Genomic DNA, 22,298 nt, shown 5'->3' with positions numbered 1-22,298 from the left:
TTTTTTTTTTTGGTTTCTCGAGACAGGGTTTCTCTGTGTAGCCCTGGCTGTCCTGGAACTCACTCTGTAGACCAGGCTGGCCTCGAACTCAGAAATCCACCTGCCTCTGCCTCCCAAGTGCTGGGATTAAAGGCGTGTGCCACCACTGCCCAGCCACAAGACTGTTTTAAAAAAAAAAAAATAAAAAAATAAAAACCTAAAAGAGGGCCAGGTGAGCACCTTTCACCCCAGCAGAGGGTGGCAGAGCCAGGCACATCTCTGAGCTCAAGCCCAGCCTGATCTACACAGCAAGCTCCAGACTAGCCAGCCCTATGTAGTGAGACCCTGTCTCGATTAAGACAAAAGGTGGTCCATATAATATTTGAATTGCTATTTGACACTTATTTTATCATTCTCTCTCTCTCTCTCTCTCTCTCTCTCTCTCTTTCTCTGTCTCCGTCGCTCCCCCCACCCCGTGTGTGTGTGTGTGTGTGTGTGTGTGTACTGAACTGAAATGGTCAGAGAGACAGTAAATGACTTGCCTGGGCACAGGAAGATTGCTCTGTGTCTTTCCATTCCTGGACCCACCGCCACCCTCCCCACCCCCAATCTTCTCAGTTAAAAAAAAAAAAGACAATGCCATTGACCTACTGACTTGACCTGGTAACCAGGATTGGGGAAGCTGTGAGTCAGAAGCAGAAAATGCCACACCTTCTTGTTGGGTTGAGAGGTAGGAACAGGGTCAGAGTAGGGGTCAGGGACAGGATAATCCCACCTTGACAATGTAATTATACCCTTTGCCCTCCAGGATCAAAGCGAATGAGTCAAGAGGACTTGCACTGTGCCAGGTGTTTGTCTGGTAGCTTTTCTTCAGTGAGTTTACCATGTGTTGTAGGCTGGGGGTTTTCATCTGTCCCAGGTAATCCAATGCACAGTAGGCCAAAAGTATACAATCGAATAGTGATATGTTAAGCTGGGGTTCAGCCTTCAGTAACTTGCTGTTGGGGCACCTTTTCAATATTAGCAACCCAGGGAGCCAAAGCAGTCATCAGCAGGTTGGCTACTGAATGTATAAGTTAAGCAAGGCAGACATTTTGAGGCCATTTCATCTAAGCCAGGGTGGGGTTTGGTGACTCATCTCTGCCTCACAGCAGGATGGTCTGAGAGAGCACCAATTTTAATTCATGCTGCTGTTTCCTGAACGGTGGTGGGAGATGCTTCTGGTTGTGTAACTTTATCCTATCTTTTCCTTCCCTTTTCTGGGCTCCAATATTGCCTCACCCTTCAACTTTTATCCTTTATACAATAAAGTGGATTGAGGTAGTTGGGCATAGTGGCACAATTCTAAAATCCCATTGATCAGGAAGCAATAGCAGGAGGTTCACAAGCTCAAGGCCAGCCTGGCCTGCATAGTGAGACTGTACCTCCAACAAACCCAAAAATCATGGAAACTGGGCTGTAGAGATGGCTCGGTGGTTAAGTAAGTCATCTCTTGCAGAGGATCAGAGTTTGGTTCTCAGCACCCACCGTAAGGTGACTCACAACTGTCTTTAACTCTAGTTCCAGAAGATCCAGCACCTTCCTCTATAGAGTCCCAGATATTCACACACACACACACACACACACACACAGACACACACACACACACACACACACACACACACACACACACACACACACACACAGAGTCTTAGTTCAGATTACAATTGCCGTGATAAAACACCATGACCAAAGCAACTTTGTGAGGAAAGGGTTTATTCAGCTTACACTTCCACATCACTGTTCATCACCAAAGGAAGTCAGGACAGGAACTCAAGCAGGGCAGGGAGGCAGGAGCTGATGGCCATGGTAGAGTACTGCTTTCTAGCTTGCTCAGCTTGCTTTCTTATGGAACCCAGGACTGCAAGCCCAGGGTGGCACCACCTACAGTAAACTGGGCCCTGCCCATCAATCACTTAAGAAAATGCCCTACAGGCTTGCCTACAGCTCAGTGTTATGGGGGTATTTTCTCAATTGAGGCTCTCTCCTCTCTGATGGGCCTAGCTTGTGCCAAGTTGATGCAAAACTAGCCAGCACAGATACACGTAATTAAAAAAAAAGTTTTACCAAGCCAAAGATAGTCCTAGCTATTTAAGATACTAAGCTAGTAGGATCACACAAGCCCAGGACTTTGAGGCCAGCCTGGAGAAAGCAAAATCAAATCAAACCAAAGCAAGCAAGCAAAAGGAAACCAGGTGTGGTGGTACCCAACAGTAATTCCAGCCCTCAGAAGGTGGAGGCATGGTCTTCTAACCTGTGATAAGCACTATGACCAAAAGCGACTTGGGGAAGAAAGGGTTTATGTTCCAGTCATAGTCCATCACTTGAGGGAAGTTAGGGCAGGAACTCAAGCAGGGGCAGAAGTGGGAACAGAGGCAGGACCTATTGAGGAAGGCTGCTCATTGGCTTACTCCTCGGGGCACAATAAGCTTAGGTTTTTGTTTTGTTTTGTTTTAAATACAACTTTAGACCTCCTGCCCAGGGTGGCATTGTCTACAAAGGTCTGGGTCCTCCAGTAATCTAGAAAATGCCCAGAGACATGCTTACAGGCCACAGTGATAGAGGCATCTTGTCAGTTGTTCCTTCCTCCTAGATATCCCCAACTTGTGTCCTGTTGACAAAAACATTCACCAGCACATAGAGGGATTAGGAATTCAAGTTCCAGATCAAACCAAGTGCCTCACACATTAGGTAGGCAAGGGCTTTACCACTTGGAAGGGGAATGGTGTGGCTGCCTCTGCATAAATGCTGGTGGTTGGGGTGGGGGGAGCGCATAGCTGCAAAAGCATCTCCTGCAGGAGGACCTAATTGAGGACTGCCTGAGAGACCAAGGATTGGTGACGCAGACAATGTCAGCCAATCAAGAACTGCTGTTTAGAAGAGATGCTTTCTTGGGACCAGTGGAGCAAGGGTGGAGCATGTTAAAGGAGCTTGCAGCATTCATATGAGCTTGCTTGTGGTATTTCTCACCTGCTCTCAGAGTCTGTGCCATTGATTTCGAGACACCTCACCTCTAAACCCCAAGGGCGGGTAGTGTCCGGAGGTGAGTAGTCCAGGGCGCAGGCAGCAACCACTGACCTATCCCTCTCCTACTATTAACTCCTAACATAGGGCCTGATAATATAGTAAACATTGATAAAATGTTTAGATCAATGGAAGAGTGATTGAATGACTTTGAAATAAGAGGACTATCATCAAGGCATCAAAAGCACCAAAAGAAAGGGTTCAGGGCCTTGTAAAGTCAGATACCCTGTCTGCCTGTGGGGACCATAGGAGAGACACGAGCACCCACCTCCACCACCCCCAAGATGAGACCTGTAAGGCCAATTAGAGGAGAACACTCAGGCAGTGGCAGTTCCTGGCCACCCGCTTCCTGCTGAGCTGTCTGGCCAGTGTGTGCTGCATTCTTGTGAGCTGAGCCCTGGTGGAATTTCCAGCCTAGGGAGCAGAATGGAACTTGGAACAAATAGCTCAGCAGAAAAGAACCCAGCAACAATGGGGCTGCTCAGCTGCCTTTTGCTAGCTCTCGATAGATTATCAGAGCTCAGCAAACCTCAGTAAATGGGGGATAACTGACCTCCATCAAATTGGGCATTCTGAGGTCCCAGAGAGAAATGCCCATGTTTGGACAGTATTCATCTTTGAAGAAACCTGTTGTGGCGCTACATGCCTTTAAGTCCAAGCACTCAGGAGGCAATTGTGGCTAGCCTGGTGTATATAGCAAACCCCAGGCCAGCCAGGGCTACATATTGTTAGGTTCAAAAGAAACTCAAGACAAATGGCTAACTGTGGTACCTATTAGCATATCCAAGCCCATGCTGGCCTCCAGGTTCTCTCAGCATTACAAATATCTGATAGAGTCCGGGCTAGTATCCAGTCTCCCACCCCCTACACACCCGCCTCCCTCCCTCCCTCCCTCCCTCTCCCTCTCCCTCTCCCTCTCTCTCTCTTACGCACGCACGCACGCACGCACGCACGCACGCACGCACGCACACACACCTCCTCTCATGGTCATGTTCAGTCTACGACTTTCTCTGCTCTGGACTCTTCCAGAAGCTTCTTGCTGTACTCTTTCCCTCTTATCTACAATAAAGACTTTCTCTCCAAACATACGCTGGAGTGGTCATGTCCTCACTTTATACACATATCAGAGCCCCTGTCTCAAAAAGGGACAACAAAAGCCCCTTCCCGACATCCTGGAATCTCTTAGAATGGCTGTACTTGGTCACTTCCTCTCTCCCAGCAGCAAGACAGGAGAAGCTCTGCTTGGCTTTTAGGATGGAGGAGGTCCATTGGAACCTGGACACACTGGAAGATTGATGTGAAGAGTCCCGTAAGAGCTGAAAATGCTCTGGAGATGGGGGCTGGATGAGGATGAGAGGTGGCCATGGCAGGATTCAGGGTACTGTTTGGGATACAGTTTCTATGTGGGCTCTGGAGACTGAACTCAGCCCTTCATGCTTTCAAGGCAAGCTGCTTATTAACTGAGTCTTCTCCCGACCGGGCTGTCTTCCTGTATGAAGCACTTATATTTGAGACACTGTGCCTTATTCAGAGTTGAGTAATCCCTGCCTTCAACTCTTTTATAATCTGGAATACAAGATCTACATCAAATAAATGGGCCTGCATCAATAATCCATGATAGACTTGAAGGAATCAGTGGCTTGAGCAAATGCAGAGAAGGAGCTGCAGCCAAGGGTTGACGCAGCAGTATTCCCAGTGTGATTGATGGCATACGTCCCAAACACCATTGTGGGTAAGAAATTGAGGTCAGGCCGACACAGTAGTGTCTTTGCAGCTATGTCACCTGTAGTTAGTCTCTGCAGTGTGAAACAGGTCCCCTCCTCTTTGACTCTAATGCCCTGAAACCAACGGCAGGTATTCCCACGATTTGTCAAGTGTCCTTGGCTACCCTCCTCCTGGCTGGTTACAGGGGCCCTCAAAATCCTAGTTCTGGGGAGGCAGAGACAGCTGGGTGGATTCCTAGTCCAAAAAAAAAAAAAAAAAAAAAAAAAAGGTGGGTGCCTGCTGCCACACCTGATAACCTGGGCTTGATCTAGAGGATCAAGCAAGTTGCCCTCTGACCTCAACATATACACCATGACAGTTGAGATCACGACTTCAACATATACACCATGACAGTTGAGATCACATACATAGTTACACAAGTGAAAAAAAAAAAGTAGATGGCACTTGAGGCCTGGATGCCTGAATAAGGCATAGTGTCTCAAATATAAGTGCATCATACACTGGTCTCCACAGAGATTATGAACATACAGGTGCAAGTGCATTACCCCACATTCACCTTCACCTCTGGCACCAGCAATGAGAAACAACAACAAAACGTTGTGTTTGAGCCGGGCAGTGGTGGCGCACGCCTTAAATCCCAGCACTTGGGAGGCAGAGGCAGGTGGATTTCTGAGTTCGAGAGTTCGAGGCTAGCCTGGTCTACAGAGTGAGTTTCAGGACAGCCAGGGCTACACAGAGGAACCCTGTCTCGAAAAACCAAACCAAAAAAAAAAAAAAAAGAAAGAAAAAAACAAGAAACGTAGTGTTTGGTAGTGTAGGCCTATAACCTCAGCACTTTTGGAGACAGAGACAGGAGTGTTACACTCGGCCTGCCTGGGTTACACAGGAAGACCTTGTTTAAGGGGGAGAGAGAGAGAGAGAGAGAGAGAGAGAGAGATCGATCGATCCAGCTGGAGACACGGCTAGGTGATGAAAAGTACGTACTGCTCTTGCAGAGGCCTGTGTTCAGCCCCCAGTTCCTATATCAAGTGGCTTCCAATAAATCCAGGTCTAGGAGTTCAAACGTACATAGTTACATCCATGTACTGACGAGGGCACACAGAAAATAAAGATAAACAGGGCTGGAGAGATGGCTCAGCGATTAAGAGCACTGACTATTCATCTAGAGGTCCTGAGTTCAATTCCCAGCAACCACACAGTGGTTCACAACCATCTGTAATGGGATCTGATATTCTCTTCTGGTGTGTCTGAAGACAGGGACAGTGTACCTGCCACATATATGAAGTAATAAATAAATCTTTTAAAAATTAAAAAAAAATAAAGATAAATACATTTTTTTTTTTTTTTTTAAAGAGAAAGCGGGTAGGGAGTCAACTGATAAAGTGGTTGCAGCTTAGTAAGCAACGGTGGGAATCAATCCCAGGCAGCGAACACCTTTAATGTCAGCTGAGGGAGGCAGAGGAAGATCTCTGTGAGTTCAAGGGCAACCAGGGGTACACAGGGCAACTTAATCCTAAAAACAAACAAAATGAAACAAAACAAAGAAAGAGAACAACAACAAAGGGAGGTGGAGATTCCAGAGCGTCCTTGGCTCAGTGTTCAAGGTTAATTTAGGATACTTTAGACACTGTCTTAAAAAGAGAGGGTAGGAAAGGGCAGAAAAAGAAGGAAAGAGGAAGAAAGAAAACAAGGAAGGTAGAAAGAAAGTTAAGCAAAGCTGGTGGCACTGAGCAGTGCTGAACTTGGACAATACCACAGGAAGATATGTGGTGTCACAAAAGGAAGTCACCTAGGAACCATCCTGGGTTGGGGGAAGGGAACTCATGTGACTGCTTATTAGCCGGGTGTGGTGGCACACGCCTCTTATCCCAGCACTTGGGAGGCGGAGGCAGGAGGATTTCTGAGTTCAAGGCCAGCCTGGTCTACAGAGCCAGTTCCAGGACAGCCAGGGCTACACAGTGAAACCCTGTCTTGAAACACAAAACAAAAGAAAGGTCTGCTTATTGTTGGCTACAGCTATAGAGCCTCCACTTATCCATAGACATATTCAGTAGGTCTTCGATAGCCGTGACTAGGGAAGGACTTCTAAGGGAAGACAAGAGGGAACTGCTGTGGGAAGACATCTCCCCATTTACTGGCTGGGTTCTATCTTTCCCCCAATGCCACAGACCTAGGTCTTAGTCATTTCCTCAGTGGTTGTCCCAGCTTTCTCCTCTACCCTTAAGAGGAAGCAGAAGTTTAAAGCATACCAAGATCCCACTTCTCATAGAGAAGTACATGTTTGATTCTCCAGGGCCTCAAAGTCAAGTCAGGTGGAAACAAGGATATTTTTGATTCTCCTTTCTGTATCGTGTGGTTGTTCCCTTTCCCTGTCCTAAGATCCAAAATAGGAGCCAAAGTTAAACTGTAGTCATCACTCAAACTCAAGTCAGAGCAGGAGGAATTGTAGGTGCAATCAACAACGAAAACCCAACATCTAGGCCGGCGGTGGTGGCGCACGCCTTTAATCCCAGCACTTGGGAGGCAGAGGCAGGTGGATTTCTGAATTCGAGGCCAGCCTGGTCTACAGAGTGAGTTCCAGGACAGCCAGGACTACATAGAGAAACCCTGTCTCGAAAAACCAAAAAACCAAAAACAAAACAAACAAACAAACAAAAAAACCAACACCTGTACTAGGTCATTCATTGTTTAACTGGTAGAGAGCCTGACAAGCAAGAACGGAAACCCCTAGCATCCTATAACATAGGCACGATGGTGAGTGCCTGTATTCTCAGCACTTGGACAGTGGAGGCAGGAAGATCAGAAACAGATTATCTTTTCTATGTATGGCGTTCAGAGCGGCCCGCGCTATGGAGACCCGGTCTCAAAACAAAGTCGTCTCCCCCAAGCAAACGAAAAGCTTTCTGGGCTGGAGATATATCAGGGGCAAAGTATTCACTTAGTATGTGCAAATAGGGTGAAGGCCTAGGAAAAGGTGGGTTTTGTGCATGTTTTCTTTTTGTGCTTCTGTGGACGGGACTTAGTGCTCACATGCGCCTGTTACCCCTATCACCAAAATCACACTCCCAGCCACTCCATCTCACAAGAGCTAGCGTTAGAGGGTCGGATTTATTTAACCTGGCCCTGGTAGACACTAGTCCAGGATGGAGTTCAAAGTCAGTTCCCTTTCATTCATGTACTGGCTTATTTAAGATCCTTCCACAAAGGGAACTACGAATCCTAATCCAGTGCTCCTCATCATAAGCACTCCATTCAGAAGAAAAGTAATAGATGCCTGACCAGAGAGGGTGCAAGTCCAGAAAAGCAGGGCAGGAGGAACAAGCTGGAACATAGCTGGCTTAACATGGTCTCTTTCTTTTCCTGAAAGTTCAAACGCCTACCAGGCCACAGTCCTGGCGAGCAGACGCACGTGTACCCTACGCATGCGCGCAACCAAGGCACAACCGCCCCCTCCGGCTGGTCTTCTTCAGCCAAGTCACCAACCCTCTAAATGCCCGCCCTCAAGGCAAAATCCTTGGCCAATCGGAGGCAGGAGTCACTAGGGACGTCACTCTTTTTGCACACACCCGCTTCTCCCCGCCCCCATACAGGGCACCGCCCCGTCGAAGGAACGGATTGTCACCTAAGCGCTCCGTCCCGGCATCTGATTGGCTCTCCTGGAAGACCCGCCCCCTTCTCGGCCCGCCGCCCGCCGCCCGCCCCCCTCGGCGCGCCTACAGCGGCGGGCGGAACCGAGCGCGCAGGCGCGGCGCTGCCTCTCTCTGCTGGTGGCCCGCCCTCCCTCCTCCCCTCCCTCCCCTCCCCGTCCCCTCTCCCCTCCTCAGGCCCGCGCGTCTTCCTCCCGCACGCGCCGTCGTTAGCCGAGCGCTCGCCGGTGCGCGCCTTCCTTGTCCCTTAGGCAGCGGGGCGAGCGCGACCCTGCTCCACGCTCGCGATCCCGGCGAGGATCGTACCACCGTTCCCCGGAGCGCGGGGGGAGCCGGCCGCCCTGCCTCCCGCGCCTCGGCGACCCCGCGGGGCTGAGGCGACGCCGCACCCGGCAGCCTGAGCGCACAGCCGGCCTTGACCCAGAGCTCCGAGCCGCGAGCGCCGCGCCCTCCGCCGGCCCCACCCATCCGGGCAGCGGCCATGGCCGAGACCGAGGAGCGGAGCCTGGACAACTTCTTCGCCAAGAGGGACAAGAAGAAGAAGAAGGAACGGAGCAGTCGGGCGGCCAACGCGGCGAGCGGCGCTGGCGGGAGCAGCTCAGCGGCGGGCTCCAGGCCGGGCGACGGCGGGAGCTTGGGCTCCGGTGCCAGGTCGGGCGACGGCGGGAGCTTGGGCTCCGGTGCCAGGTCGGGAGACGGCGGGAGCTCGGGCTCTGGTGCTAGGTCCGGAGACGGCGGGACCTCGAGGTCGGGAGACGGCGGGAACGCGGGCCCCGCCGGCAAGGCCATAACGAAGGTGAGGGTCGGGAGGCCGGCGGCCGGCCGCATGTGCCCGCCCCCGCCGGCCCGGGAGGCCACGTGATTCGGGCTTCGCACGTCGGGCGGGCTCGCGGCCCCCGGGGCTCGTCTGGCCGCCCCCATCCGCCGTCCTCCGCGCGCCGCGCCCTCTGGGCCACGGTGGTTGGGGCGGGCCGCGGTCCCCGTGTGACGTGTGCCTTAGTCCTCGTCGTCCCACTTGAGCCTGTTGGGGCTGGATTTCATTTTCTTAAGGTGTTCTAAGTCTTCATATGTGCCGCCGGGGTAGCGTGGCTTGCTCTCCCAGCCGCGGCCACGTAGAGCTAGGAATTGAGTTATGGAATTTCTGTCGGGTTTTCCCCGCCGCTCAGCTTGCCCTGTAGTTGGTTTCAAGTGAAATTGGCGGCAGGGAGGGCGTTTGGTAACTAGGCACGTGTCGGGATCGAGCAAGGACGGGCTAAACTCTAAACTTTACAGTCCAGCTACTAGATCCATTTTATTTTTTGATACAAGGTCTCACTGTGTAGCCCTGCTTGGCCCCCAGTTCACAAAGAACCTCCAGCCTCTGCCTCCGGAGTACTGGGATTAAAGGTCTGTGCCACCGCCTGCATTTTTTTTAAAGATCACATTAATTTGCCTGTTTGATTGCTCATGTGTACATGTGCGGAGAGGTTAGAGGCCGGGGTAAATTCTTTACACCACGTGGGCCTGGAGAGTTAGACTCTGGTCCTCGCTGCCGGTTCTTATAACCGGCTCAAGAATTCTGGCGGCCCCTGACCGAATTTTTTCTAGTCTGAAATCTGTTTACCTAGATCTCATGTTTTATAGGTACCTTTACCAGTTTTGGGACTCCTGATGGCCCTTGATCCCTGAAACGTGCTTACCAAAAACTCTAATTAATCAGATGTTGTTTCTTCCATAGGATGAAAATGAGTGGAAAGAATTTGAGCAAAAAGAGGTTGATTACAGCGGATTAAGAGTTCAGGCAATGCAAATAAGGTAGGATGTGATTACAAGTGGGATTAGATAACCTTGTTGCACATAAAAGTAGTGCACACTGTTACTCTTTCTTTAGGCCCTGATCTTGAGGAAAGGCAGGCCTCTGGTGTTGTTAAATTAGCTGCCAACTCTAAAATCGTGTGACAGTTTCCCTATTTGCAGCTGTGTGGATTTTTGAGTTGACTGAGATGGATTTTTATCATTTTAAAATGTTTAACACTCAGTGTTTGAACTTAGGTGGTCTTCCCTACCCCCAATAAGGTCTCCTGTAGCCACACTGTCCTGAGAACTTATTGAGTAGCTCAGGATGTGAAACTTTTTTTTTCAAAAATATTTTAAGTGTTTTGCCTGTGCATGTATCTGTACCATCTTCTGGAATTGGAGTTGTAGCTGTTAGTGTGGGTGGGAACTGGACCCTGACCTGTGGAAGACCACTCAGCTGCCCCTGACCTTGAACTCTTCGAAAGTGTCCACCAAAATGCACCATCAGGTTGTGTTTGAACTTTTTTTTTCTATTACTTGTTCTTATTTAGTAAGATTGTTTTTTAGTTATCTGTATGGTAAACAAGTTGAGATATTTTTGCAGTTAGGATACTTCCAACACACACAGATTTGTATTCACCAGGAAGCCACCTTGAACACTCACCACCTGAAGTTGAACATTCTGTTACTAGAGCTGTTCTCCTGAAGCCTGGCACCCCACCTTTATCTAAGGGTAGCTTACCCTAGCACTTCATTTGCACAGTTCTTAGCTGTGTATTCCAGGTGGAAGTTGACCTGCTGGAGTGGCAGGCCCATGCTACCATTTCAGCCTCTGAAGTGATTGGCTTTCAAAAGTTCAGAAAAACAGTCATTTTTCACAGTTGGATTGGTTAATTAAGAAACTTTAAAATTGAGAATCTACATTGTCAGGTTTAATCTGTGGTAGTTCATTTTAGATTTGGTTTTAAAGTTGACATGTTTGGAAAGCTTTTTTTTAAGTATTAAAGGTAAGTAAGGTAAGATTTTGAAGTGCAAAAGTAAGCAGGGCTCTATTCCAAGACATCTTATACAAGCAAAATGGTCAGAAATTGTCTTTGATTTGAAGCTTGCAATTTGTAGAGAATTCCAGTGACCATATGGGACCGCTGTTGAGGAAATAACTTTTCTTAACTCTAAATTGTCTTTTTCAAATCTAGATTATGGTATTTATGATCTAAGGTAACATCTATTGAAAGATCAGCTAATATTTTAATGTATAGTTAATGTCTGTACCACCCAGGCATTAATGTCCCTAGATGTTCTCATTTGTGAATTTATCAAATTAAACATTGCTTTTTATAGCCAGGAACTTAAAAGGAATCTTCCTTTTTTGGTTTCTTTTGTGTTTTGTTCCTTTCTTAAAGATTTAATTACGTATTTATCTCTGGGATATATATGTACATGTGCATACAGGTGCCTGCTGTGGCCAGAAGAGAGCATCAGGTAGGTCCCTTGAAGCTGGAGTTACAGGAAGTTGTGAGCTGTCTTGAGTTCTAGGGGCTGAATTTGTATCCTCTGCAAGAGCAGTGTATTCTCTGATGAGTAAATTTTAGAAAACCCAGCTCCCACTGGGCTTGGTGGTGAAAGCCATAACTGTGGGCTGTTGAGGAGGCTGAGGTAGGGAGAACAAGGAAAATCAGGCCTGCATGGGTTAGAGTGAGTTTAAGCTTACCCTGAGCAGTTTAGTGAGATCCTATCTCAAAATTTAAAAAGAAAAGGTAGAAAATGTTCTTGTTTTCTTTTTTGAGTATAAAATTTGATTTTGTATGAAGAACATTCAAATTGAACTGGTTTTCTAGCAGGGTATAAAACTCAAGCCTTTATCTATTTGAACTTTTTTAGAGTCAGGAAGTTGTTTCAAAGTTCAGGCTGGCCTTGAACTGCTGAGATCTGCTTTCAGCCGAGAGCTAGGATTATAGGTATGCACCACTATACCTGGCTTAGTTTGCCAAACCTCCCCCTTTTTGGAAGTGCTGGGAGTCAGACATAGTTTCATACAACATAAGCAAGCACTCTACCACTGAGTCTTTAAGACATAGAGGCAGTCCCACCTGGCTATTCCAGGTTGACTCCCAGGCTTCTGGTTGGAGTGATCTGCAGTAGACTACTAGCTTTGTGTTATGCTTCTCATATTTTTTAGCAGCAGTTTGTCATTGCTCTTCAGTAGTTATTCTAGAAAATGTGACTAGTTTTTGATAATGGTTTATAATCTAGGTTTGTTTTTAAAATTTGTGGTTATAATTAATTATTCTAAAAAGTCTTTGGAGCTAGGCTTAGAAAATAGTGTCCTGGCAGGATGTGATAGGACATACATATAATCCCAGAGTTTGAAATTGAGGCAGGAGGATTATGGGTTCAAGGCAAGGCCAACCTTAGCTACATTGGGAGAGACGTTGTCTTAAATGTGTCATTTACTTGATGCTATTAAGCGAAATTGAAATTTTTCATTAAATCATGAACATGAAGTTTATGCCTGAATGTTCAGTCCTATACTCCTGGATTTGAAAGCCAGAGAAGTCCATGGGAGGGTCGTCCCATGTCTTTCTTATTTTCTGAGATAGGTCTCTGAACCTGAATCTCACCATTCTGGCTAGGTTGGCTAGCTAGTAAACTCTTAGGATCTACTTGTCTCTGCCATGCAATTCTCTCATGCCTGGCTTTTATGTGGGTGCCAGGGATTTGAACTCTTTACTTTTTTTTTTTTTTTTTTTTTTTTTTTTTGGTTTTTCGAGACAGGGTTTCTCTGTGTAGCTCTGGCTGTCCTGGAACTCACAGGGTAGTCCAGGCTGGCCTCGAACTCAGAAATCCGCCTGCCTCTGCCTCCCAAGTGCTGGGATTAAAGGCGTGCGCCACCACGGCCCGGCGAACTCTTTACTTTTAAAGCAAGTGTTCTTACCATCTATACAGCTGAGCACTGAGCAGTTGTGACTTAGTGTATTGATGAGTAAGGAGAATCAACATGTGAGTAACTGAAAGCTACTGCTTCAGTTATGCAGCTGTAAGTGCCATGTAGGTGGGAATCTTTCGCCTTTTTTGGATGGATTAGGTTGTTGGGACATTACCATTAGTCAGTTGCATCCAGATGAATACCTATTTGATCCCCAAAGCAGTTATAGTGCAACTATATTGACATGCCTTTAAAGTTTTAAAAAAGAAAAAAACTCTTGAAAAAAAATTGTGAAGATTGGATACCACAATTAGCCTGGGTAATTATAAACTGCATACTAGCTAATAAGCTACTGTTAGAAAATGGTGTTATGCTATCTGGACAGCTTTTTAAGATCCATTATAAATTAATATGTTCCCATCTCTTTTCTAAATGAAAGCTAGAATTTTTTACTTCCTGTTATGAAGCTAAATATATGTTATGTGCTGAATGTATAAAATTTGTATGACTATTAAAAACCATTAGTAATGTTTATGTGACGGATAGATATGTACCAACTCATTGGCTCTTCAAATTTCACCTCCCCCCCAAGACAGATCTCTCTTTATAGCCCAGGCTGACCTCGAACTCGGAGATCTGTCCTGCCTCTGACTCCCAAGTGCTAGGATTAAAGGCGTGCGCCACCACTGCCTGGCCAGAAGGTTTGTTTATGTATACACACACCAGAAGAGAGCACCAGACCCCATTGGAGATGGTTGTGAGCCACCATGTGGTTGCTGGAATTGAACTCAGGACCTCTGGAAGAGCAGTCAGTGCTCTTATCTTCTGAGCCATTTCTCCAGCTGTCAAAGTGCTCATTAAAATTACAAATCTTGCTGGGAGGTGGTGGCGCATGCCTTTAATCCCAGCACTTGGGAGGCAGAGGCAGGCGGATTTCTGAGTTCAAGGCCAGCCTGGTCTACAGAGAGTTCCAGGACAGCCAGGGCTACACAGAGAAACCCTGTCTCGAAAAACCAAAAAAAAAAAAAAAAAATTTGAATTTGATCTGTGTGTGTGTGTTTGGTATTTTTGATAAGTATACATGTATCACATGATGATTTAAATGACATGACTATTCGTTACTGACCAGCATCATTATATATGGCTGTACAGGTTATATGTTAAAAGGAAAACTGAAATCTGGCTTTATCTCTTTCCTTTGTCTTTTAAAAATTACAGTTTATTTTGTGTGAGCATGCTATGGCACATAATGTCGGAATAAAACCAGCAGGAGTTAGTTATCTTCCACCTTGTGGACGCTGGGGATTAAACTCAGACTTGGTGGCAAGGACTTCTATGCTTGTCTTTTTGAGTTATGGGGATCAGCCCAAGACTAAGTGCTCTGTTATTGAACCTTGCCCCTAACTCTTGAGAGACAGTCTTAAATACAGATTGAAAATTAGGTTGTTCCTCTTCATTGACATCAGAAGTCTTTAAATGCTGGAGTTAATTCCAGCTGGTGGACAGTGTCTTTAAAGGGTCTTAATAAGGATGGGTATGGTGGTTTACATGTTGATTTTCAGCACTTGGGAGATAGAGACAGGAAGACCAGCCAGGATCATCAACTTGCTTGAGCCTATAGTGAATTTAAGGCCAGCCTGGGCTACCTGAGACCTTGCCTCAAAATCAAGTTAAAAAGGAGGTCAAGAAATTTGTCTTGGATTCTAGGTATGGCTCAGTTTAGCATGCTTTTGTAGCATACAGGATTATCCAAGTTAGGCTTCTTGCCAAAGGGGAGGGAAAACCAAACAAGAACAACACTAAGTCAGAAGAAATTTGGCTTAAAGCTAGGACACGTCTTGCTTAAAAGAAATATGTTTTATGGGGGCCAGCAAGATACTGGGTATTGCTGGTAAAGTTGATGACCTGGGTTTATTCTCTAGAACCCATGTGGTAGAAAGAACTGATTCCCAAGTTTCACCCTAGAAAGTTTAGTGGGGCATGGTGGTGCAGTTACACCTTTAGTAACGATAGAGACAGGTAGATCTCTGAGATGTAGATCCACTTTGCCTAGGTATCTGATTCCAAGCCAGTCAGGACTACTGGATAATGTGACCATAGTTTAAAGAAGAAGTATTGTTTTGTAGATGTTTCATATGGTAGTGCATGCATCTAGTCCCAGTTCTTGTAAAGCTCAGTGTGCTTGTTTTTCAATAGTGAAAAGGAAGATGATGATAATGAAAAGAGAGAAGATCCAGGAGATAATTGGGAAGAAGACGGAGGTGGCAGTGGAGCAGAAAAATCTTCAGGTCCCTGGAATAAAACTGTTCCGGTACAAGCACCTCCTGCTCCAGTAACAGGTGATCTTATGTTTTCCCTTGGCGGGGGGGGGGGGGGTGGATCTGAATGTATGCTTTAGAGGAAGGAATGTAGAAATGGAGTGACATACTTTTTTTTTTTTTTTGCCCTGTAGGCTGTCAAAGTTTTGTTTTTATCTTTTTTTTTTGCTAGGGAATGAGTTTACCTGCTACCATCCTCCTACCACTAAATTACATTACATCCTTGGCGCTACACTTAGGTCTTGACGCTTAAGTTCTCAGCAGAAGGGAATGAGTAAAAGTTCTTTGAACTAAAGAAGTGTTAGGTGTTTATGTGTGTTGTTGGCGTATGTTTGCATGTTTGTACAAGTGCTTGTGTGTGAATTGGAGCTGTCATTGTCCACTTTTATTTTTTGAGAGCAGAGTTTCTCAAGGAACCAGGAACTCAAACCAGTTCCAGGTTGCTTTTAGTATCATGTTTCTGCCTCTAGTGAGGCAACTGCTATGCCTGCCTAGGCTTACATGGACCTGATCATCCAGCTCTGGTCGCCGTACTTGCTTAACGGATATATCCATTTTGTCATCTTCCTAGCTCAAAGTTTTTGTTTGGTTTTTGCTGTGCTAGAAATTGAACTCTTAAGAACTCTGCCCGTGCTAAATGTGTTATGCCATACAGCTGCATTTTCAACTTAAAAGCTGTAGTGTTATTTATTTTATATAGCTCAGGCTGGCCTTGAGTCCTCTGTGTAATACAGATGACCTTATGCTAACCTACTTCCCTAAAACTGAGACTGTGGTATGGTGTGAGCTTTCCTGGCAACTTTCTATTTCTTGAGAATGTCATCCATATATATTTTTGGTAATATTCATCCCCACTTCACACAGGCCCACCAACCACTCTTGCTTTTTGAGACAGAGTCCACTATGTAGCCCAGGCTAGCCCTGAATTTATTTTACGTCTTGGTATGTGGGTGTTGATATCAAGGCTGTGTCTTCCTCTGTCATTCTAAATGCTTGGGACAAGTTCTCACTGAGTCTAGAGATCACTGAGTAGCTGTACTGCACACTCCTGGGATATTCTTTTCTCAGACACCATCCACCCACCCAAGCCTGTGCCGTTCATAGGCGCATGTTGCCGCCATGCCTGGAGTTGTAATGCATATGAATCTTAAGTTCTAATGCTGCATATGTTAAGTGCTGAAATGACTGGTGTGAGTCACTGTGGTAGTGCTGCTTGATTCCACCCCCCCACCCCCAACTTGATGTTCTTTCAAGCTACTCCTGGAATGCCCCAGACACACAGCTCCTGCATGCCCTTAGTTCTTATGCTTTGGGACTGTATCTTTTCCTCTTGTCAGATGCCTGAAAAGCCAGATGGTAGATAACCTAGAATCGAGGACTGTGTGATCTCTGTTGTGCTGCTGGCACAGACACTAATGTGGATTTAACAGCAATGAGTATAGCTGTGTTCTGGTGTTGGGCCAGATGCAGCTTGTTTGCTAACATTTAGTTTTAAGTGTTTGCTTTCTTTTTATGAATTTTATTATTTATGTGGTGAGTTTGTAGAGCTGGATCATGTCACTAGGCTTTGTATAGATAGAATCTTTACCTGCCAAGCCATCTATTTCACTGGCCTCCAGGTCTTTTCACATCTGCTTAATTTTACCATTACTAAAACCTCCTCAAGCCCTTTTTTAAAAATGTAGCCTCCTTGGGGCTCAGCAGTTAAGATTACTAACCTCTGCTAGTAGCTCTACCAGCAACAGAACCATGTCTTCCGTAATTCTTAGCAGGGGGCTCACAAAGTACCTATGACTCCAGTCTCAAGAAATCCACCTTTCCCTTCTGGCCACCAGGGGCATCTGTGTATGTACACAATGTGTGCACACATTAAAGTGTAGCTCCTTCTTACTCCTCTGCTGTCATTTTTGGTATGGCACCCCTCTCCCTTTTTTTGTCTCTTCTAAGAATATCCTACCCATTAGCATTTTGGGAGGTGATGGCTAGTCACATGCAGTTGTTGAGTACTTCAGACATGGTGGCTAATGTGACTGAGGAGTTGACATCTAGACTTCATTTCACTCATCTAAAATAGCTACATGGGTTGCTCTGAATCCCAGTACTCAGGACACAGGCAGATGGTGTCTGAGTTGGGGCAGCCAGGGCTATAAATTGGAGACTGTCTTTATGATGAATGAATAAGTGAATGACTGAACGAGCAAGCGAGCAGGCAACCATCACAAGTCACATCACCCATAAGCATAAATAATAATGATTTTAAAAAAAAAGCCACGTGTAGCGGCTGAAATGTAAGGGTCAATAGTTTTGGGGTTTGTCCTGGTTTCTTTGAAGATGGGTCTGAGTTGCCCAGGTTGGCTTTGAACTCAAGATCCTCCTGTCTCAGCCTCCAATATTCAAGCATACCACTATTCAATGCAGGCAGTTTTTAAGTATTTCAGGTGCAGTGTATGTAGATACTCAGTAAATAAGCATGTCTGCTTTCCCTCTGGTATAACTAAGCCTGTATAAAGCAATCTTTTAAACTATAAGAACATTTTATTTCAGCTAGTAGATGATTATAGTGCTGTCCTGTTGATCCTCCCCAGCCTGAAACTTTGAAAGTTGATGAAAAGTGGAAAACAACACTCCTTGAAAACATCTCAAGGATCAGTTGGGCAAGACAGGTGATAGGAAAAACCTGAAAGATTGTAGCCCCCAAATTAAGTCACGGTAAATTTTAAGCCAAGGTGCTCTTTCCTGTTAAAAGCACATAGAGAAACTTAACATCCAGTGATTTTAAGAGATTATTTTTATGAATTTTAAATACTGCATGTGTATTTTATTAAATAATTTATATAAGATACCTTGTTGAGCCCACCTTTCAAGTAAAGAAAGTGGATGTCGCATTTACTGATACACCAGTGACCAGTGTTGTCTTCCAAAAGGGGGTAACCTCTTGAGATTAAGAGATGGGCAGGTTTCTGCTCTGCGACATTTTCTCACGGAACTTTGCTTTTATTGTCTAGTCCAATCCTTTCTAAATCAGAATTGCCTTTCTCACAATTGTTAAATGATCAGGAGTGTAGGAAAATGTTCCGAGAAAGAAGGTCAAACATTTGAATGAATTGTTTATCTATTAGTTACAGAAACCCCGGAGCCAGCAATGCCTAGTGGTGTATATAGGCCTCCTGGGGCAAGGCTAACTACGACAAGAAAAACGCCACAAGGACCACCAGAAATATACAGTGACACACAGTTCCCATCCTTGCAGTCCACTGCCAAGCATGTAGAGAGCCGGAAGTAAGTGTGTTAGGCTATGAGGTAGGCTTTCTGACAGGTAGCTGGGAACCAGAGTGGGACTTGGGTATCCAGGAGGGAAGGAGAAGGTGGGGGGAAGAGTCCTTTTTGGAAAGAACAAAAGAAAGGATGCTAAAGATAGGTTTTGCTGTCTGCTGTGTTTCTGTCACAGCTCCATTTACGTAGTTCTTTTAAGTACATGATTACTAATATCTAAACTAGAATTGTAGAAGCATTTATTGCATTCCCAATAAATGTGAGTAGGTGAAAGATGTTGGCGTTTACAAATCTAATACTATAAATAATCTTATTTCAGCAGGTACTTAAAGTGAATACTACCTGAAGTTGACCACATATGGCACATCTACATCTTATTAGGGACATGAATTTTCAAAAGTAAATAAAATGGGAAGAAATGTAAATGGCATCAGATGGAAATTTTTTGGGTGGTTTTAAAGTAAATCCCAGCCTTTTCGCCTCGCTGAGAGCACAGCTGGCCTGAATTTAGACCTCTACTTCGACATGCTTCTCAGTCCTGTCCTCACGTGTGGGGGACTCTGGGAGAGCAGTGACTTGCCACACACATCTTTCTGTACCTGATCTAATCAGACCACTCCCCCAAACCAAAAGGGAGGAGAAAATCGTTGAATGATGAGAACATTACTTGAATGAGGAAATTGTTGCCCTTATGCATAAAGACGTATTATCTACTAACTGCGAAAACTTAGAAGTGAGTCTTAGAAGGAATGTCATTATACAGCTTCTTTCTGGTTGTCTTCAAGTTGGTCCCAAAATATTCAGAAGATGGGACCTCGGAGCTTCAGTACAGTATTACATGTTTTCTGTTCAATTGAAGCCTTAAAATGGTTTGATAAGGATTTTTGTATTCCCTTCCTGTCTCTCCAGGATTATTCTTAGGGTCTTTTTTTTTCTTTTTTCTTTTTTTTAATTCAAGGAAGAATACTTTAAAAATTCCCTAGTGAAGAAGAAATATTTACTGATTACATTTCTTTCCCCTTAGGGATAAAGAAATGGAGAAGAGCTTTGAAGTAGTAAGACACAAAAATAGAGGTAGGGAGGAGGTTTCAAAAAACCAGGTCCTTAAACTTCAGCTAGACAACCAGTATGCTGTGCTTGAAAATCAGAAGTACAGCCACACACAGTACAGTTAAGGAATGGTCTTTGCTAAGCCTTCCAAGATGACTAGATAGACCACAGCAAACCACCAAGAACAGCCATTCAGCGTTTTGATTTCTGGATCTACAGTGACTGACTGAAGACCTCGAGTCCAGTGACTGTCCCTGTTGCACTATGGAAGTTCAAGAGTCACGACTGATTTTGATGTGTGTTGGATTTAGGGGTGTTTTCATTGTCTTAAATATTTGTGAATTAGATTCAACAGTGTTTTCCATAGTTGCTCGCTCTACGTATAAAACCAAACTTGCAGCCAGTGGTCATTTCAAACATCTTTATGTTCAGATACTGAGCCTTCGCAAGATTGACTACCTCAGATTTGCTGCACTTAATTAATTGTGGATTTCATGTGGATCACAACTTCTCCATAAGGTTACAGCTGTTAAGTGTCTGTGTGAACCTTGAAACCAACTCTACTGGATTCCTGTCAGAAAGCCTTCAGAAATCAGCCATCTGGGTTCTGATCCGCTGTAAAAGATGAAGAGTTAAGTGACCTTAATTAACCTGTTCTGTGCCCCATCCTGAGGAATACTTTATAGGCTGTGGCTATGTTAGACTTCCTGGAACAAGCTGCTGTCAAAAATAATGTGTTTGGATCATCTGTGTGGGGCTTATGATTTATAATTTAAGTTTAGTTGTATGAGATAACTACGGATTTAATTCAACCAAATTTGGGTCTACCAAATGGGGAGTGGGTGGAGGCTAGTCTTGTTTTTTGTTTTTTTGAATAATTTTTCATTCAGATAGTGCTTGTTCCACATTAAGGCCTTGCTTTGACTTGGAGTAAGTTCTTTGAGGGCATACTGTGTGGTAAAATAGAAGCATTAGAATTGTGAAATGCCCTATGAATTTGCCAATCCTTAAGTGGAACCAGATAGCCTTTGTTACATATAAAGGACAGCGGATCCGCTCCACTCCAGGTGCTGCACAAGCCTCCTAATCAGGTCTAAATTGAACTGCTGTGGATGGAGGGTGTTGTCAAAAGGAGAGGGTTTCACCGACCTGGCTTTTAACAGTTCATAGCAACAGGAGCAAAAAAGAAGTTGCTTGTGAATCGGTGTCTAATAAATCCTTGTATGTGCCCCAAATTTGAAGGTTATGAGCTGTTCTGTAGATCCATTCATTGTTTAGCCAGCTCTTGTCATTCACCTTGGGAGTATGTTTGTAGTATTCACTTGGAGAGGCAGGGGAATAGCCAGTAATGTAGCACTTCTGTTGTTAGTAGTTACAATTTAACTAGTAGCAATTGGCTCTTAGAAGAGGTTACTGCTAAATTTCTTTCCACCTAATGAAATAGTCTGTCAGTTACCTACTTCCATGTCACTACAAATGGTTCAGTACACATACTCTGTATTGGCATATGACTATGATGGCAGTGCCTCAGTTTCTGTCTGTAAATGAATCCCTTTGCCAGAGTTCAGATTTGCTCACTACTGACAGGAGTGGAACAGGTAATGGGGGAAGTTTTCCCAGCTTGAGAACGTGTCTTGCAGTTTAGTGGATTAGTGCAGCGGTGTGGGAAGCAGGAGGTGTAGGCCAGCGTCTCCTTCTGGGCAATAATGTTGGCATGATCTGAGCCAGCCAGGAGGTTGGGTGATTAGAGGCTTGAGATTCTTAAGATTTAGTTTGGGCACCAGAAACCTTAACAAGTAATCTCACACCTTGAGCCACAAACTTCCCTTAAAGTATGCTTTACCCCAGCAGCAGTGCACACGCCCACACACACACAAACACAAACACACACATTCTGTTTGGGGTTAGGGTTTACGAAGTGAACAGAGGCATGATGAGGTTTGTTTAATGGCATACTGTACTGGAACGCTGAAGACCTGCAGATGTAAATTCCAAGTCTTGTTATAATTTTTTAAGATTGTGAAATTATCAAAATGCATATGAATCAAGTTTGAATACACTGTCTGGGTGGATGAGGCTGTCCATTGCAACCATTTCTTTCTTTGGGTTCTCAGGCATGGTTCTGACAGTGTAAGAACTCTGTAACACTTAACATTGAATAAACAGTAAACCTGTGGATGGTGGGATGTGATGCTTTCTATTGAAACTCCTTAGCCTAAACTCTTGAATGGAGAACAGTGTCCAGTCCACTTGTGGAGATGACCCTGCTCTCCAATAGTGTACTTAGAAATGCTTGCCAAATTCTGTAGTGTTAAAAGGCATGGGTGAAAATGGTTACATGTCAGAGATACTCCATATGAAAAACTGTTGAACCATGTTCTGGGAGCTTCAGTAGATTTTGTTATGATAAGGGGGATCTAAAGCCTTTTCTTAAACTGATTTCAAGTTCCCATTTTATCAGAGACAGAAGATAGAAGAGGGTGTGGGCTAGAGGTCAAAATCTATTGGGAATATATCGGGTATATTCCTCGGTCATGGTTC

General features: G+C 45.1%; 1 protein-coding gene across 3 annotated transcripts; it reads left to right on the top strand.

Annotated features, from left to right (window-relative positions):
- Positions 1 to 8,491: 8,491 nt before the first annotated feature.
- Cdv3 (CDV3 homolog) lies at positions 8,492 to 21,935 on the top strand. 3 transcript variants are annotated; one of them, XM_028756773.1, is made up of 5 exons: positions 8,492 to 9,210; positions 10,132 to 10,208; positions 15,313 to 15,455; positions 18,554 to 18,713; positions 19,027 to 21,935. In XM_028756773.1, exons 1-5 carry the CDS (start codon positions 8,896 to 8,898, stop codon positions 19,040 to 19,042), a joined length of 711 nt encoding a protein of 236 aa, XP_028612606.1. In that variant the 5' UTR covers positions 8,492 to 8,895; the 3' UTR covers positions 19,043 to 21,935. The 3 variants fall into 3 exon arrangements, with proteins under 3 accessions (XP_028612606.1, XP_028612608.1, XP_028612607.1); XM_028756775.1 differs by having other exon boundaries at positions 8,863 to 9,210; positions 18,560 to 18,713; XM_028756774.1 differs by having other exon boundaries at positions 8,881 to 9,210; positions 19,030 to 21,935.
- The last annotated feature ends 363 nt before the right edge of the window (positions 21,936 to 22,298 follow it).

This window comes from Grammomys surdaster, unplaced genomic scaffold (genome assembly GCF_004785775.1).
Source record: "Grammomys surdaster isolate TR1022 unplaced genomic scaffold, NIH_TR_1.0 126131, whole genome shotgun sequence".
Classification (NCBI taxonomy): domain Eukaryota; kingdom Metazoa; phylum Chordata; class Mammalia; order Rodentia; family Muridae; genus Grammomys; species Grammomys surdaster.
This window is presented reverse-complemented; position numbering and strand designations above follow the sequence as displayed.